A 19,124-nucleotide genomic window follows, 5' to 3' on the forward strand; every position below is an offset into this window, starting at 1 on the left:
CAGCGCGATATTGGTTCCACATGTTTATTCAATGAAAAGCACAAAAACAATAAGGAACAAATGAAACGTGTTCAGGAGTGCTCACAGGCAACAACACAAAAACAAGATCCCACAAAACACAGTGAGGAAATGGCTGCCTAAATATGATCCCCAATCAGAGACAACGATAAACAGCTGGCCAACATAGAACCATACCAGGCCAAAAAAAAAAAAAAAAAACTATATTAGGAACACCCCCCCCCCCCCCCCCCCCCCTAGTCACACCCCGACCTAACCAAAATAGAGAATAAAAAGGCTCTCTATGGTCAGGGCGTGACAGGGTGTGAATACTTACGTAAGTTAGATTTTTCTGTATTTCATTTTCAATACATTTGCTAAAATCTCTAAACACATATTTTCACATCATCATTAAGGGGTATTGTATGTAGATGGGTGAGAGAAAATAAAGATGTAATCCATTTTGAATTCAAGCTGTAACACAACAAAATGTGGAATAAGTCAAGGGGTATGAATACATCTACTGTTAACGTGCCTTCTCAAATGGCTTATCACTTTGACTTTCGGTCCTCTGCTGAACTAGTCAGGTGTGTCACAATCACATCAGCATTTATTTCCTCATTGGGGGCAATTTCTCCCCCCCAAAATTCTGCATGTATCAAACACACACAAACCTCTCAATGACAGATACATATTTTATGGCTTCAGAGTACATTCAAAACTCCCAATGGGCTGTCACTGGTGGCCATTCTGAGCAGTCTAGAACTATGACTATAACCTCATAAGAGTAAGACTGACCTGAAATCTCTTGAGCTTCTACTGTTCTACTCATAGTTTGAAACTGCAAGTGAAACAGAGTCGAGCTCACGAGTTCAGGGTGGCCATGTGAGGCTACTATGATTATTTTGAAAAATGAATTTGAGAGAGGTAAACATTTCTCCAACCTCATTCTTCAGCATCATGTGGCAGGCCTACCGTTATGTTTATATTAGGACTAAGGAGTGCACTATTAAGTTGAAACAATATTGTGTTACACAATATCAGATGCATAACTTACTGTACCGTAATGCTTCAGAGACACCATTCCTCTTATCACAGCGTTCCTTGCTGATAGATCCCTAACATTTCCCCCCGTCTTGTCTTATTAGCCAACGGTGTACAGTTCAGATCTTAGACCCTTCTTCTTATTCCTTGTTATGCTTACCTTTTTTGGACTAAATTACCTTTTCTGAGTATGCTAAGCAGCCCTTCTAAGCAAGCTAGCTAACAAACACAAAAATATTGCATATCTACAACAAATCACTCTGATTTAATATCAGTGATATATCAGTATAAAGCTGCTTTAATTTTGAAAGATGCTAGCTATATTACCTTTTTCCTTTAGGCTTCGGCTTTCTGGCTCTGTTTGAATGTGGCTTGATGGCTAGTTGTTTCTTGCATATGCGATTGGCTCTGGTCTAGGGGGCGGGAATGCAGGCTGGGAGACAGGCTGCCTGTCAGGCTCTGTTAAGGACTTAAACGCCCCATGAGCGAAGAGACTGTTGCTGTCCTGGTGCTGAACTTCCGAATTCCGATTGCGTTGCTGTCCACTTCAGTGGTTCCGAATCGCCTCTATTAGCTAGTTTTTATTATTATTATTTTTTTTACATCGGACGATTTACAATACTTATTGTGAGGCATCAAAAATTCCCAACAACGCAAATACTTACAATATATAAACGCTACATTGGTGTAGGACCTAGGCTACTGTAGAAATGTGACCCCAGACGATGACTTGAGGCCCTTTGTCACTGAATCCCAACAGATAAAAGTGAGCTAGCCTACTGTAACCCAATGATGTCACTGACACTATTGTCCCAGGTTGGGTGGCATATGTAAACAAGTGTCGCATTGAGAGGCAATCTAGTGTGTCTTTACTTGACTTTGAAGCATAAATCTCCTGGGGTGCAAAAAGTACTTTATCAGTAAACTCCCCATGACTTTGAAAGGCTGTGTAGGACCCGCTGTCACCCTCTCTCAAGAGGCTAACCTGGGTTACTGGCTATTAGATCTACGCGCAACTGTATGGTTTCCCCATTCATGAGGTGGGAGTGATTTCAGGAAGTGCATTTGGCCATTGTGCCACCAGTTAATATTTCACGACTCTCATATGGCTATTGTGTGTGCTTCTAAAATAACCCACCATCAGCATTACCCCGTCTTCCCCCTTAATCCCAGCACATGGTTACAGTCAAGTAGCCTACATAAATCAGGCGCCACCGATAGTGTACTTAGAACTAGGAACACATGCACATCAGACGGCCGCGGCTTGCTGCTATTGCAGCAGGAGCAATAGGAATAGTCACTGGTCCGCGGGTAGTAAAAGGAGGGGAATGGCTTGAAATGAAACCAAAAAAGCAGAGATGATAAGTATATGACAGTTCTTGTTGCAAATTGCTGCAGTGCTCTTTTTATAGGTGTAGTGTATTCTCATTCGGATTGACTAAACTGGGCAACCGAGCCTCATGTCACATGTGCTTCATAGGAAGAAGCTGGGCATCTGCAAGCTGGATCTGGAGGAGGATGCTGCGGCAAATGATACACAGAGGGCTCAAAGCTTCTTTCTACTGGCTGGGCTTATTTGTTAGTAGGCATCCGGTTTTTTTCCTCACCGTTCCCGCAGTCTTAACCATAATATTCGGATCTACCGTCCTGAGCAGATTCAAGCCCGAAACGGACATCGAGATACTGGTTGCCCCGACACACAGCTTTGCTAAAGTAGAGCGGAGTCTTGCGAACAGCCTTTTCCCCATTGACCAGTCAAAAAACAAGCTGTATTCCGACCTGCACACCCCCGGCAGATATGGCAGACTGATTCTGCTGGCCAAGTCTGGGGGAAATATACTGGAGCTAGCCGACCAGGTCCTGCAGGTTCACAAGCAGGTGCTGGATTTGCGGGTTAATTACAAGGGATTCAATTACACTTTCGCTCATCTCTGTGTCCTGAGCCATCAGGATAAGCGATGCCTCTTGGATGATATAATTACGATATTCGAAGATATCCGCTTAGCCATTCTATCGAATCACACTTTTTCAAAGGTGCCCGTGACCTATCCAAATACCACATTAAAGGTAAGACGGCGAGGATTTAGTTGTATTACACGATAGTCTACAATGTTTCCGCCGGCCGCGGGCATCAATTACCGATTTGAGTATCGTATGTGGTGACAGTTACCCTTAAAGAGAACATGACCGACGTGCGTTGCTACCCCAAACTCCGAATGACCTGGATTAGCAGTGGGACAATGTATCTGCAATGAGACCATAACCTACTGTCTGAAGCCTGCATTCATTTCTCAATGAGCAGTGGTTGTATTCACTCAGCCTATTATGTAGACTGCGGATGTCTTCGTATATCAGGCAGGCAAGGCAAGGAAATACTCTGAATGGATTGAACAGCCAATGTAGGCTAGTTGTTAGCTGCAGGTTGTGAATTGGCTGCATGGCCCCGCTCTGCTCCAATATAGAGGGAATGTCCCCCTTCTTATTTTGATGCAGTGTAGTTCTCCCTCTCCTGCACATATATAATGACATTGCTGATCGACTAGTATGGAGCCTGCATCCTCTCCTCCCCTGTAAGATGTTGCAATGCCTCCTAAGTGTGTGCTGTGGTGCAGCCCTCTGCAGACGTATAGCAAGGCTGTTAGGCTACCTCTGTTCATGTCATTTTAGACAGTAGGCTATAAATTAGGTTAATGTTTTAATCAGATGTTACACAATTACAACAGGTAGCCTAATTTTACAACAGGTGACCAGATCTGTTGATAATACCATGACACATTGAGCACATGTAGTGAATGAGTGTGGAAAGTAGAATATTGTGTATGATCTGCCTTGAGTAAGACTCACTATAGTGGGTGACATGGCTCGTTACTGAGTTGAAAACTGTTCTGTGCTAAATTAGGTCTATGCTTCTCAGAGTATCTTAAATTGTCAGGCACAAATCTAGCTAGTGTTGTATATCCTCCAATAAGATAATCTCTAGTGGGAGGTAGCTAATCCTCCTGCACCAGGCCTAGCTGTGAGTAATGCACTGGGCCTGCTCTTTTCATTCAACCTGGGCTGTCCCTAAATCACTTCTAGATTGCACATCCTACCACTGTTCATTACTCTACATCCAAGGCCACTGTCTTCACTCACTTTGATTGCAGGCAGTTGCCTCATTCCCTATGGCTCTGGCCCTTGTGCGCCCCTTGACACCAACCCCCAAGTTCCCACTTTAAGGTTAGAATAAACTGACATTCTTTTCCACCCCTCTTGGCAGATACTTCTACAGCGCCATTCATTCGCCGTGTTGTGTCGCCTGCATCATTGATATTCCCCGTCTGTCTGTGCAGATTGTCTTGACATGTTTTTTTGCTCTTCATTCAGTGCTTTGATGTCAGCTGGTGGCTTTATTAATTTGTTTACTAGTCTGATGCTAACCCAAGCCACAGCACTGCACTACTAATGTTAAATCCCTGAATGTTATGTCAGAATTTCATGGCTTCTGCTCGTATGAGGAGTCCTTGTGGTGTAGGGTTGATACTATGAATGTTCAGGCCCAGTGTTACTGAATATTCCATTTACATGATAATGATAGGGAATAAATGGCAATGATATCATGCAATTCCCTATTGTGCTGACAGTGTAAGTGATATTTAATTACAATACCCCATGGAATCCCACACTTGCTGACGTTACACTTGTACAATCAACATAAAACATTGCATTGAAGAGATTCATTATTGGCTGTACAGTACAGTAGGCCACAGTACAGTGCAATAGCTGCAAACATAGATCAAATCAGGCCAGCTAGGGCCCTTGTCTGAAATGAACAAACAATGCTTTATTACATTTGCATCGTTTCACTATTGACTGACAAGTTAGCTGTTCATCCACTTGTCCAAGAGATCCATCTTCTCTGGAGGGCAGTCAAGTGGTGTCATATATCTCATCTCCACATATCATTCACCTTCTGGGAGAATTATTGTCACTGCATCGCTATACTAGTGGAGCTCCGATCTAATAGGACACCTACAATATGCCCGTCTAAAAACAACTAGGAAGCCAGTGATTGGTTTAATGCATTTTTTTATTCAACAGTGTTTAAATAATCATGCAGTACAGTGCATGTCGTCTGATTCTTTAGTAGCCGTAGTAATGGGACATTCTCAAGCATGAATTCCAAGATACACAATTCAACTTACTATATTAGAAATAATGGGAATAGTTTGCCATAGCATCCATTTACTATTGCTTGGTAAGTATGATATAGCATTTATCTTAACGTAAAATGTATCAAATATGGGAATTCATGCATATTGTAATGGTTGATTGGTGGGTCACTGTGTTCAAATCATTTACATGATTTAACCATAATCCACAATGAACTACAAATTACAACTGTTGCTAATATCAGGTAACAGAAACCAAACAGCATATCTCCAGCTATGCCCTGTAGGGACTTGAGATCCCTCTCTCAGTGTGTCTGATAGTAACCTGTCTGCTGTGCTCCCTCCCCCAGGATGGTCGTGTGTCCTTCATTGGCCACCAGCTGGGTGGAGTGGCCTTCTCGCCCAACAGCCGAGACCAGCAGGTGAAGTTTGCCCGGGCCATCCAGATCACCTACTACCTTCGCAACCATGGCCCCGTGGTGCAGGACGTCATCGCAGAGAAGTGGGAGAATGCCTTCTGCACCCTCATCACACGCCTGTCCACGCTCAGCGAGGACCTGCACATCCAGTCTCTCACCTCCTTCAGCCTGTGGAGGGACTTCCACCAGACGGGAGTGCTGGCCAAAGGGGAGGTGCTGGTCAGCCTAGTGCTCCTTCTGCTGGCGGCCACCATCTCCAGCTCAATGAGGGACTGCCTGAGGGGAAAGCCCTTCCTGGGTCTGCTGGGTGTGCTCACAATAGCCATCGCTAACGTGACCTCCGCTGGCATCTTCTTCATCTCCGACGGGAAGTTTAACTCCACGCTGCTGGGGATCCCATTCTTCTCCATGGGTGAGTGTGAAGCTGCTTAGCCTTATCAGCAGTGGCCATATTGCCTATTGGGGAGGGGATTAGGATAATTGGCTGTTGTGGGCTTCCTCAAAGAGGAGCACCCTGTGCTACGCTGATTGTTTTCGGTTTGTTGTTGCAGTGTGTTGTAAATTTGCAAGTGTTTGTGTGCCTGCATATGTGTGTGTCTTACAGCACATCCTTCAGGACAGTATAACAAGCTTGATATTTCCCAAACAATCAGAAAGCTTCTCATGGACACCATCTTCAGCTCCTAGCACTCCGTACAATTACTGCTATCATCCTCAGAGTTTCATCAGCACTTAGGCATTCAATCATCAATCAATGTATTACGTTTTAATCAATATTCTTCCAACACACAAAATGCATACCTAGGGACGCATGCCATGGGAGAAGGGGAACGGTACCAGTGGTTAGGGGCAACCTTGCCATAAACATACTCACAATCCATTGTCATCACTTTGGTTTAGGCCACAGTCGCCACACCCGTTCTCCCAAGGAATCCCAGCCTGCACATACTGTTGTAGGGGGATCCCCTGAATGAAATAGACAAGCATTTATACCTGTCCTACGCCCTTAATTACAACGAGGCAAACCTGGGACTTGCAGAGAGGAAAATACATTGAAGAACAACAAATCTCAACAGTTCAAACCTGTTACCTCTACAAACATCACTATCATAATTGTCCCATTGTCGGTGGAGGGTATAAACATTTCCCAGCAGAGTTGTCCTCTAATTTCTACTCAAACCATTCAAAGCCACAGTATCACGAGGAGATCTCCTGTGTACGTGGCTTCTGCCTTATAACCTATTTTCCCAGTCTGAAAGGTTCAGAGGTCAGTCAAGCCCTGCAGGCTGAGACTACTCTAAGTAGGAAGCAGGAACAGGAGGCAAAGGCATCTTGGTGACCTCGGTTGTGTCTCACCAGGGAAGGAGACAGAGTCAGGGAGGAATGGAGGAGGACGAACATAGGCAGGGAGGAACTTAAATACATGTGACAGGTCCTCCGAGACGACAGATGTCCACCACCCACCTCCTGTGATGACACTATAGTGTAAAGACTGTACTTGAGTCCATCCTGTAGTTCCTCAAAATTAATAAAACATAATTATCAACAGACTCAAAGTCCAAAATGATCTTTTAATTCTGTAATATTAAATAATCTGACAAATTGTACTTGAACCAATTTCACTTTATCCTATAGAAAGTCAGACCTCAACCATTCAACAATACTTTTTGGACTGGGATAAAAACCTACAGGTTGGCAGTTAACTCTCACCACGCCAGTGGACAACCGTAAGATGAGACAGCCGGACAGAGTCTTAACACAGTGCACCTTTTCATGTCTTTCCCCAACTATGTATATCTGGGATGTCATCTTAGTGAAGCCAATTACTGTAGCGCTGAGCTTGTCAGTTCTCCTCTCCCTGGGTAGCTGGTGGAAAACAGGGAGTGGGCTTTGTACCAGGACTAATGAAACATACATGACACAGACACATTGGCAGGGCACTGCCTCCCATTCTATCTCTCTGCTCCAAATGAGCTGTGGATATCGACCCTCACCTACTGTATGCTGTACCTCTCCCACACATTATTTAATTTACTGCACTGTAAATGAGTACTTACTTTCTGCAGTTCTTCTAATGATTCCTCTGTGCTGGAAAATATGGAATTTTTTATCTTCCAGAAAGAGTTGACTCACAATCCTAGAACATAAATCATATCAAGAATGTTTTTTTTAATGGAGCAAATTCAAACATGTTGACGCTGTGTGTATGCTAAACAGAATGGTTCTGCAGGCAGGCACAGTGGCCTTTGTGGGAGTTTCACTCCATTTCAATGTCATTTCTCCCGTTTCATGACTACTGAACACCACCCTGGAAAAACGTGGCCTTAGTAAATTCCTATACCTAGTACTTGTATCTAGGGCTGTTATGGTGACTGTATTACCGCCTCACCGGCAGTCACGGGTCATGACCGCAGTCAAATTCCACGTGACTGTTTAGTCGTGGTAACTAGGCTTCTTCAAGCTCTGATACTGCTGATGGTCATTCGTAGCCAACCAAACTTTAAACTGCCGGGTACTCAGCACTCTATTGTCCCTCTAATCATTCTGATAGCGATGCAAATGTTTTCCAAAATCAATTCAAACACTTCATGAGAGCTCATGAGCTCATGTTGCGCAACATTTCTATAGTCTATGCAATTGTATGAGAAAACAGTGATGGACTCTATTAAAAAGAGGAGGATCCCATCAGCTTGTATAGGCTAGGCCTACTGTATTTATTTATCAACTTTCCTAATATTAAGCATATTGCTTTGATTTACAACAGAAGTATAGCCTACTTGGCTGGCATGAAAATGAACCAAGGGAAAAGGTCCTCCATTTTGCTATTTAAGTGCATAGACATATTTTTTTCCAATGCCCCTGTTCCAAGACAGGTGCAAGAGAATGGTCCATTATAGATCAAACTAATTTCACACATACAGTATATTATTGTGAGGACAGACGCTGGGAGACGATGGTGACAGGTGTGCGTAAGGGGAGCGGGAGCAGGCGTGACAGTTCCCCCCTCTAGGGGCGTCACCCGGCGTCCCACCTAGTCAAGCCTGACGGGCTGGTTGAGGCGTGGAAGCTGGACAAGCCAGCTGAAGCGTGGAAGCCCGACTAGCCGGATGACGCTTGGAGGCCCAAAGAGCCGGCTGAGGCGTGGGAGCCTGACAAACCCGGCTGAGGCGTGGTGGCTCGACAAGCCGGCTGAGGCGTAGTAGCCCAACGAGCCGGCTAAGGAGTGGGAGCCCGACGAGCCGGCTGAGGCGTGGGAGCCCGATGAGCCGTCTGAAGCATGACGTGGGATGGAAGCCTGATGAGCTGTCTGAGGCGTGGAAGCCCGAAAAGCCGTCTGAGGTATGACATGGGATGGGAGCCTGCCAAGCCAACCGAGGCAAGATAAACTCTCGAGCCAGCTAAGGCATGGAAATGGAAGCAACAAACCAGCTGAGGCACCCCCGGTTCCTTCGGCAGCGGCACCCGCACCCGACGTCACCCCCCCCCCCCCCCCCCCCCCCCAAAAAAAAAAACTCCCTGATGCTTCCAATATTGGTGTCTGCATTCTGTGAGGACAGACGCTGGGAGACGAGAAGCAAGTACAGGGAGTGAAGATTTAATGGATAAACGGACATATAACAAAACAAGAACAGCGTCTGAACAGGGGGAGCAAAACAACATGAATGCAGACACAGGGAAGAAATATCAGGAAGTGACAGATATAGGGGAGGCTAGAGGTCGACCGATTATGATTTTTCAACGCCGATACCGATTATTGGAGGACCAAAAAAAGCTGATACTGATTAATCGGCTGGTATTTACATATACAGTATATATTTATAGTTGATAGGCTTGAAGTCATTAACAGTGCTGTGCTTCAAGCACAGCGAAGAGCTGCTGGCAAACGTAGGAAAGTGCAGTTGGAATGAATGCTTACGAGCCTGCTGCTGCCTACCACCACTCAGTCAGACTGCTCTATCAAATCATAGACTTAATTAGAATATAATAAACACACAGAAATACAAGCCTTACGTCATTAATATGGTCAATTCCGGAAACTATCATTTCGAAAACAAAACGTTTATTCATTCAGTGAAATACGGAACCATTCCATATTTTATCGAACGGGTGGCATCCCTAAGTCTAATTATTGCTGTTACATTGCACAACCTTCAATGTTATGTCATAATTATGTCAAATTCTGGCAAATTAATTACGGTCTTTGTTAGAAAGAAATGGTCTTCACACAGTTCGCTACGAGCCAGGCGGCCCAAACTGCTGCATATACCCTGACTCTGCTTGCACAGAACACAAGAGAAGTAACACAATTTCCCTAGTTAATATTGCCTGCTAACATTAATTTATTTTAACTAAATATTAAGGTTTAGAAATATATACTTGTGTATTGTGTATTGATTTTAAGAAAGGCATTGATGTTCATGGTTAAGTACATTGGTGCAACGACAGTGCTTTTTTCACGAATGTGCTTATAGTGTGTATTATCACTTGTGAATGATGACCTTCGTGTGCAGTAAGGCATGAAACAGCGCATGCCTTTTTTTGCAACTTTTTAGAATCATAGTTGCACATCTCATGTAGCTTAGCCCGTAGGCCTATATGCTTTGATACGGTTTGTATCACAACTACTGTGATATGTGATTGATATGTGATAACTTCTTAAAATTAAGAACTTTATTCTACTTTACAACCGGTGTAGAATCTAACTGGTTTAAGTTTGGGGAAGATAATTTTCACCATAAAAATGCACCTTTATACTAAAGCATTACATGCATTATCACATTTTCGGACACATTTTCCGTCACTCTGTTTGGAATTTTTTTATTCCTTTATTTAACGGCAAGTCAGTTAAGAACAAATTCTTATTTACAATGACAGGCTACCGCAGACAACACTGGGCCAATTGTGCATTGCCCTATGGGACTCCCAATCACAGCCAGATGTGATGCAGCCTGGATTTGAACCAGGTACTGCAATGACGCCCCTTGCACTAAGACCGCTGCGCCATTCGGGAGCCCAATTTACATCTTGCACAAAAGGAAAAGTTGACTAATAGAATAGATAAACGTTTGTACTACAGGGGATAGTAGATTGACATAGGCTAGTGCTATTGCTGTTCGTTAGACCTACTCATCTTGTTGCCTGACGGACAGTTCTTCTAACATCTTCAATATGCGCCTCGGAATTTGATAAGAGGTACGCTCACAGTTGTGTCCCCGATGTCTCTGTCTTCACTCGTAGCCTACTTCTTAGCTGTGAGAAGGACCCAATCACGTGACAGGCATTGGCTAATAAGAATTTAGATATCTGAGAGAGCCATGTGAGTGAGAGGTGCTCCAGAGCACATCAGCTGGTAGAAAGGTATTATAATTATTATATTCAGCCCAAGGGCACAACGGCCACTTTGGCCACACAAGGGGGATGCTGCCGGGAAATTCGAGGCCTGGTGAGAATATTATCAAGTGCTTGTCAAATTGTGAATGAGAGACTGATAAAGTGTGTGCAGCATGCACAAGAATCAAATCAGAGCTCATGCCTTTCATGCAATTTTTTTCTAATCATCATTAGAGTTTCATCATGCAGCCTTAGAATGTATTAAAAATCTAAACATATAGCACAACTTTTGTATCACAACTAAAGTTGCATAAATAACTTTAAATTAGGCATACAGGAGGACCTGTTCCTTTGATAACTGCTCAAAGCAGAATAGCCGCATGTATGCACTTCCCTGGAAATCGTTTGGAGAAAATATCCTTTCTATTTCATTCAGCTATGTTCGATTGTATTCTTCATCCTACAAAATAATGAAAAATAATGCCACGGAATTCAAAGCAAATCTTGTCTACTAAATTAACTAGTGCAGTCTACAGCCACAATGCATTGCCAGATCAGGGCCTAACATAAGGAGAACTCAGAGTGTGCTATTCTGTTCTTCTGAAATAGACTACATTTTCTTCATATCATGTTTCTTCAGACCTCAGAATAAATAATGAATTTATTGTGATGGTGTAGGCTATATCAAATGGATTTATTAGGCTTTTTAAAATGTGCCTCATTTCAGGAAATTAGGCGAATGTTGCACGTCACTACATCATAGGAGCAGCATTTAAACATAAACGTTTATTTTTTATCAAAATGCTTTCTGGAACATGTGAACTTTAATGTGCCTTAATAAAAACTTGTATTCCATCCATAAATACTAATACATTCTTACATTTCTAGCCTAGTTAGTTTAGCCATGGAAAAAGCGAGGAACCTTCCAGCTAGCTTTTGTATCAGAGATACAAAGATATTGGATAGTCTGGACATTCTGGGAGATAAGTTTGGATTAGTCTGCCATGTAACATGCTTCTGTCTATAACGTGAGCTGTTCGGTGTGTGTTGACAGTCCTTTCTACCGTGATGTTTTTGAAAGATATAACATTAGCCATCGAGATCTACAAAAGTTGTGCTACTTTTCTCAACAACATTGATACCTTGAATGTAGCAGGTGCTGTCGACAGATCCGTTTGAAAAATTTAACAGGCTGCTTTCTACCCACACCCCCGTCAGTGTGAACCGGAGTGATTTGTCACAATGCTGGCAAAAGAAGATGAACTGTAGCTACAAACAGTTAAATGGTTCCAGTCTGCCGTCATCCATTTATACGGGTGAGAGTCTACAGTAGCTACCTTTTCAGATATATGTTTTTCATTTTGTCAGAAAGTCATTATTATTGCAAGTCAAAGCATACCGTTAGTTAGCTAGCAAACGTTAGCTTGCTGGCTCGCTAGCTAACGTTACATGTATGATCTGTGTAGTAATATTATTTGGATCAGAAATCCATTTGCATTGCTAGTTATAGCCTAATGTTAGCTAGATGTGGCTTGGGGGTAGTTATAGAATTTCCTTCACATTAACTATCAATTTAGACAAGTGTGTTGGATAAGCGTCATCTAATAATCTTTACGCTTTCTTTTTTTGATATTGCAACTATGTAAGTAACAACTTCACTGTACCATTTACCCCTTCTGTATCCTGTGCATGGGATAAATAAACTTAGATTTTATTTGATATAGGATGTGTTTACCACATGGCCTCACATGTGAATCCTTAAAGAGATGGTTGGGGCTAATGCTTAAGAAGGTGTGAACGATTCTGAGTGGGTGTAGACAAAGAAGAGCTCTCCAGTAGGGGTACCAAAACATTCAAGGGCCATTTTCTTAAAAGTGGTGTTACGAGTTTATCAACTTTCAAAGCACAATTACTTTTCCATTGTTCCTCAACTGCAGTGTATGATATACAATTTTCTAGCTCTGAGTCTCTACTTTTATCCATTGTAAAAAACACAACTTCAAATTTTGCTACATAAGTCCAAATCGAGGCTTTCGGTCACAAATGTAGATGTTCCAAAAGTCTGCATCAGTGGCTTGTAGGCTATGCATGGAAGCCAGGAGATGCTAAACATGTTTATGTTAATTAACGGTCAATTACTGTGAGGCCGGCAGTTATTTGCTTGACAATCACCAGCGGACAACATTTCTTGACCGCCACAGCCCCACTCGTATCTCATTCCCATCTTCTTTTTGAAAGTGCTCCCCTGCACACGCCATGCTTCCTCTCCATAGTCCACAGTCAGATCAATCACAGTTAATAGTTCTCTACAGGAGGTCCTTTCTGATTTACAGTGTTTTGCATTTTCCTTTCTGGGCAACACCATTCTGGAGGCATTGATTTTATCCCGCAGGCTCTGATGAATAGTGACACTGGACACGGCTGTTCACACAACGTGGTGAACAGGGCTCCTCTGGGACCCAGTCGGCCGCTGATGGACTGGAACAACTGATGACACATTCATAAATATTATTGTCATGAATGTAGGATGATTATTATGATGTGACATGTGACAACTTCATAGCCGTTGTGATTATTGCCATAGGGAATAAGATATTCGTTAGGCCTTGATTAACAAGAACCAATTAATTGTGCTCAGATGAGTGTCCCGGAACAGATGTCCAATCAGAGATAGTGAAATAGTTACGAGAAACATTCTGAGAGAACCCCATGGTGAATAACTTCAGGATGAGGGGATGGTCATTTATTTAAGCAATGTATGTCAATGCAGACAGTTGGTTGTTCTATCTACAGTATATAGTCAAGTTAGAATCATTTTAATTTTCGAGTAGCGACACGGAAGATATATGTTTTGATGGAAAAAGCCAGTCCACCAGGACCAATGAGAATGGAGAAGAAAGCAGTGGGAAATGCTACAGCTAATGTGTTTGGTTCCTAATGATCACACTGATTAATTACCATGAGTGAAAGTGGGATTTACAGAGAAGAGGGAATAACACTGTCGCATGTCTGGTTAAGGAGTGATTTTTATTAGTAGTGTGGTGGTTATTATCATTCATGATCAAAAGGTCCATGGAATTAATGAATATATGTCCCGTATGAATACACCACTAAAGAGAGCCACCACATTTACTCATTCCACATAAACACATTAATTCCTAAGAGCAGTGGAAGCAATATAATAATGTAGGTTTCTAGGCAGCTATTTCACTTCTTGGGCTAATTTGTCAGTGCTGTTGCGTCAAAGACAAGTCATTCGTATTCAGTGCTGTGCTACTGCTGCCACCAACTTTGAGTCAGTCGCCTCATCCAGGATGAGTGTGAAACAGACAGACACTTGGTGGGTGTATCATGCTAGTATAGGCAGCCCAGAAAGCTCTTCCTCAGTACATCAGCTCATTGATCCAACTCATTACTGTTACAGGCCTTAGACTGGGGATGAACGTGTGCTGCATGTACACACAAATGGACCTATTGCCTCGAAGACACACACACACACAGACACAGAGACACACAAACACATACACACCAGTCGTGACCCATCTTTCAGGGCATGTGGGGCAGAGATTTAAAAAAAAATATATATATTTTTTTTTTACCCATCTACCAATAGGTGCCCATATCTATATATCTATATATATCTCTATCTATATATATATATATATATATATATATATATATACATATACATATACAATGGGAACCTATTGGTAGATGGGTAAACATAATAGACATCTAATATCTGTTTGAGCATGGTGAAGTTATAAATTATACATTGGATGGTGTATCAATACACCCAGTCACCACAAAGATACAAGCGTCCTTCGTAACTCAGTTGCCGGGATTTCACCATGAGGCCAAATGTGACTTCAGCTATAGAGTTTAATGGTAGTAATAGGAGAAAAGTGAGGATGGAACAACAACATTGTAGTTACTCCACAATACTAACCTAATTGACAGAGTGTACAGAATAAAACATTTTAAAACATCCTAGTGGAAAACTTGGTTCAGTCTGCTTTCCACCAGACACTTGGAGATTAAATCACCTTTTAGCAGGACAATAACCTAAAACACAAGGCCAAATCTACACTGGAGTTGTTTACCAAGAAGACAGTGAATGTTCCTGAGTGGCCGAATTACAGTTTTGACTTAAATCTACTTGAAAATCTATGGCAAGACCTGAAAATGGTTCTCTAGCAATGATCAACAACCAATTGGACAGAGCAAAGAAAGAGTTTGGAAAATAATAATGGGCAAATGTTGCACAATCCAGGTGTGGAAAGCTCTTAGAGACTTACCCAGAAAGACTCACAGCTGTAATCACTGTCAAAGGTGCCTTTTCAAAGTATTGACTCAGGGTTGTGAACATGTATGTAAATTCTAAAAACATGTTTTCACTTTGTCATTATTGGTTGTTTTACATTTTAGACATTTGGCAGATGCTCTTATCCATAGTGACTTACAGTTAGTGCATTCACAGTTAAGATAGCTATGTGGGACAACCACATTTCACAGTCATAGTAAGTACATTTTTCCTCAATAAAGTAGCTATCAGCAAAGTCAGAGCTAGTAATAGGGGGGGGGGGGGGGGGGGGGATCCTAGCTTCAGGGGGAAGTTGGAAATCCACAATTGAAGAGTTTGGATTGTGCTGAGCGGAGCTGTCCTCCGCTAAAGGTGGGAGGACCAACAGACCGGAGGTGGCAGAACGAAGTGGGGTGTAGGGTTTGAGCATAGCCTGAAGGTAGGGAGGGGCAGTTCATCTTGCTGCTCCGTAGGCAAGTACCATAGTCTTGTTGTGGATGCAAGCTTTGACTGGATGCTATTGGAGTGTGTGGAGGAGCAGGGTGACATGGGAGAACTTGAGAAGGTTAAACACCAGGCAGGCTTCAACATTCTGGATAAATTGCAGGGGTTTGATGGCACAAGTGGGGAGCCCAGCCAACAGCGTGTCTCAGTAGTCCAGATAGGAGATGACAAGTGTCTGGATTAGGCCATCATTGTAAATCAGACTTGCCCAGTTAAATAAAAGTTACATTTTTTAATTACATTTAAATATCTAACAAGTCATATCTAACAATTTCACAACATATACCAAAGACACACAAATCTAAGTAAAGGAATGGAATCAACTGGTTGATGGACTGTGAATAATGTTGTGTCTATCTCCCAGGAAATTACAAAAAAATAGCTCATACTAGAAGATCTCATGTCAAGTGTTATTGAAGTGTTTTAGTTGCAGGTTCACCTGCCTCATCTAAAGCCTATTATTTTAGGGTTTTGCTATATGCCACCAAGTGCTAACACTTATCACTCATCCAACTAGAGTGCATACCTGTACTATTGGATCTTTGACATCCACTTGTATTGATCATATCTTCACTAAGGCTGCAGAGTTTAGCTCCAAAGCAATATCAGTTCCTATTGGCTGTAGAGACCATAACAATGTGGCAATAACATGGAAAGCCAAAGTGCCAAAGATTGAGCTTAAAGTCATTTATAAGAGTTCATATGAAACGTTTCCTCATGACTCTTTTGTTGAAGAAAATGTATGTTGGTCTGATGTGTGTGAGGAAGTGAATCCAGATGCAGCACTGGAAGTATTTGTAAAAGTATTCATGACAATTGTTGCCAAGTATGTGCCTGTTAAGGAAATGAACTGCGAGAACAGTTAGAGCCCTCTTGATTGATGATAAATATAAAAATTGTATGGTTCAAAGAAATTATGCAAACAAGTCAGGCTGCTCAGCTGATTGGTTGACATATTGTTGACATACTGACTAAATTGGATCAATTACATTCCCAAACCAAGATACATGTCATAAAACAATGGAAAAATACTTTGGAGCAGGGTTTCCGTTATGAAAATGTGGCGGGACATTTAACCGGAGGCATTTAAATTTACCAGACATTTGAGAAATGTACCGGACCCATATGCATTGGGTGCATAACCTGATTAGGGCGTCCACCCACGGTGCTCAGAATGACAGAAATCACATTTAGATTATGGTAATTAATCTTAGCAGAACATGCAAGTCGAAGAGGCAATGAGGTGTGCTTTTACCGCGCACTTTTCCTCATCCAAGAAGACGACTGATGAACAGCAAAATCACTAGCCTATGCATAGGCGGAGCGTGAGTTTCAAGTTTGAGGAAGCACATTTTCACCATAAAAATCCTCCTTTATAATAAAGCATTCCATGCATCACATTTTCAGATTAATGTAAAATAGCCTTCTATTCGTATTGTGATGAGTAGATTTGATAGTCATAATTTAGGATAGTAACTCAATTCTTGTTCGCAGCAAGACCGTTCAATGCATGGCTGAATATAGTGTAGAGGCTGGGATAGGGGCAATATCAGATCTGTTCATTCTTTATTCTTTCTTAGCACTGGAAAAACACATTTATGCAATTTTACTGCACTTTATATGACTGGAGACATTAGCAGAATATTTTTTAACCCAACAAATTACAGGGTAGCCTACTCTCCTGACGACATTGTCCATATAATAGGTCTACGAGAAGGGGAGACACTAATAGAATATGATGTCCATCTAAACTGGAAAAGGAAATTATTGTCCAAAAACAAACTTTTAAGTGGCACTGACCCAACAATGACAAAGTGTATATGCGTGGTGCGCACTCACTGGGGACATGGCCGATGAGCTCGGTTGGTACAAATAAGATAGGCCATATGCCTAGTGTTGTTCACTCAATTAAGGTGAGCATTTTGATAACTAAAAGACAGATTGGAGTCTTTTCATTGTCTTCTCTTATTTTTCATTGTCTTCTCTTATTTTGAAATATTGCAAAACACCTGGGCCTCTCTACTTTTCACTGACAGTAGCAACTCAACACTAATCTCTTTGGTATTTGCTCCGTGCAGCCTTTCCTTCTGACTGTAGGCAATGTGATTTAAAACAATGCCATTTTTTAAGGCTAGGGGAAGCTAACGATCCTCTGTGGCCAAATCATGCTTTAGTAGCCTATTTTGTATTTATTTATGTATAGCCAGGAGTAGGCTAATTAGGTTATATAATTATGGCAAGCCTTATAGACGCGCCGCGCCGCCTATGAGCCTATGTCAATCTGCTATACCCCATAGTAGAAAAGTTGACCTATTTTATTGGTCAGCTTTTCGAGAAAGAAATATCCCAAACAGTACAATAGATCCCAAATTGATACAACCAGTAGGCCTAGACTACATAAAATAAATCATTAATAATCGATGAATCTGATGCAACAGATAAACTATCATTATTAGCGTAGCAATGCGCACAAGGCAGTAGGCTACGAAGGAATGTGCATTTGGCTACCGGACAATGAAAGTTGAAAACCAATAGAACATGAGAGAAATAAACTACTGGTTTCAACGGCATATGGACGTCTGAATAAATAATTGCCTCCACCGATATGGTAGGATTTTGCCTTGGCGACTTTGACGTAAAGTAAAACATGACTCATAATATGTAGCAAAACGTTCAGGTTTCAAACAATTAAGTTGCTATATGTTTTCAAAATGCATACTGCCTCCAGCATACTGCCTCCAATTACCAGTTGAGAAATACAAATATTAGCAATTAATCGAGGCCCCAGAAATATTTTTAACACATGATTGCATTAAGAATGACTGCGCAATGACTGGGCTTATAAAAGCGCTGGTTGGCTAGAAGGCACTGTACATACCGAACATGCACACACAGCTTCTCTATCAGATAGATACAGTGGGCTGTTCCTCAGCGAAGTTGCCTTGGGCGTTAATCTTCTCTATTTTTTTTTTACAAATTATTTGCCACTCGTCATACACTCCTCTTACACAAAGCTAGAATGACTACTATACCACATAACCAAAAGAATGTGCACACTTGCTCGTCTAACATCTCATTCCCAAATCATGGACATTATGGAAGTTGATTCCCCTTTGCTGCTATAACAGCCTCCACTCTTCTGGGAAGGCCTTCCACTAGATGTTGGAACATTGCTGCGGGGACTTGCATTAGTTAGGTCGGGGTCCTGATGTTGGCCGATGTCGGCGTGGCTCGCAGTCGGTGTTCCAATTTATCCCAAAGGTGTTCGAAGGGATTGAGGTCAGGGCTCTGTGCAGGCCAGTCAAATTCTTCCTCACTAATCTCGAAGCCATTTCTTTATGGACCTCCCTTTGTGCATGCGGGTATTGTCATGCT

General features: G+C 42.1%; 1 protein-coding gene across 1 annotated transcript in view; it reads left to right on the forward strand.

The window, feature by feature from the left end:
- Positions 1-2,265: 2,265 nt before the first annotated feature.
- Positions 2,266-19,124, forward strand: part of ptchd4 (patched domain containing 4) — a 36,168-nt gene continuing 19,309 nt past the window's right edge. Inside the window, exons 1-2 of the mRNA XM_021612082.3 lie at positions 2,266-3,108; positions 5,543-6,023. Coding sequence (XP_021467757.1) covers positions 2,509-3,108; positions 5,543-6,023 — 1,081 coding nt within the window. The 5' untranslated portion in view covers positions 2,266-2,508. The remainder of the gene's footprint in view (positions 3,109-5,542; positions 6,024-19,124) is intronic.

This window comes from Oncorhynchus mykiss, chromosome 8 (assembly GCF_057628025.1).
Source record: "Oncorhynchus mykiss isolate SJ-2025 chromosome 8, ASM5762802v1, whole genome shotgun sequence".
Lineage (NCBI taxonomy): Eukaryota > Metazoa > Chordata > Actinopteri > Salmoniformes > Salmonidae > Oncorhynchus > Oncorhynchus mykiss.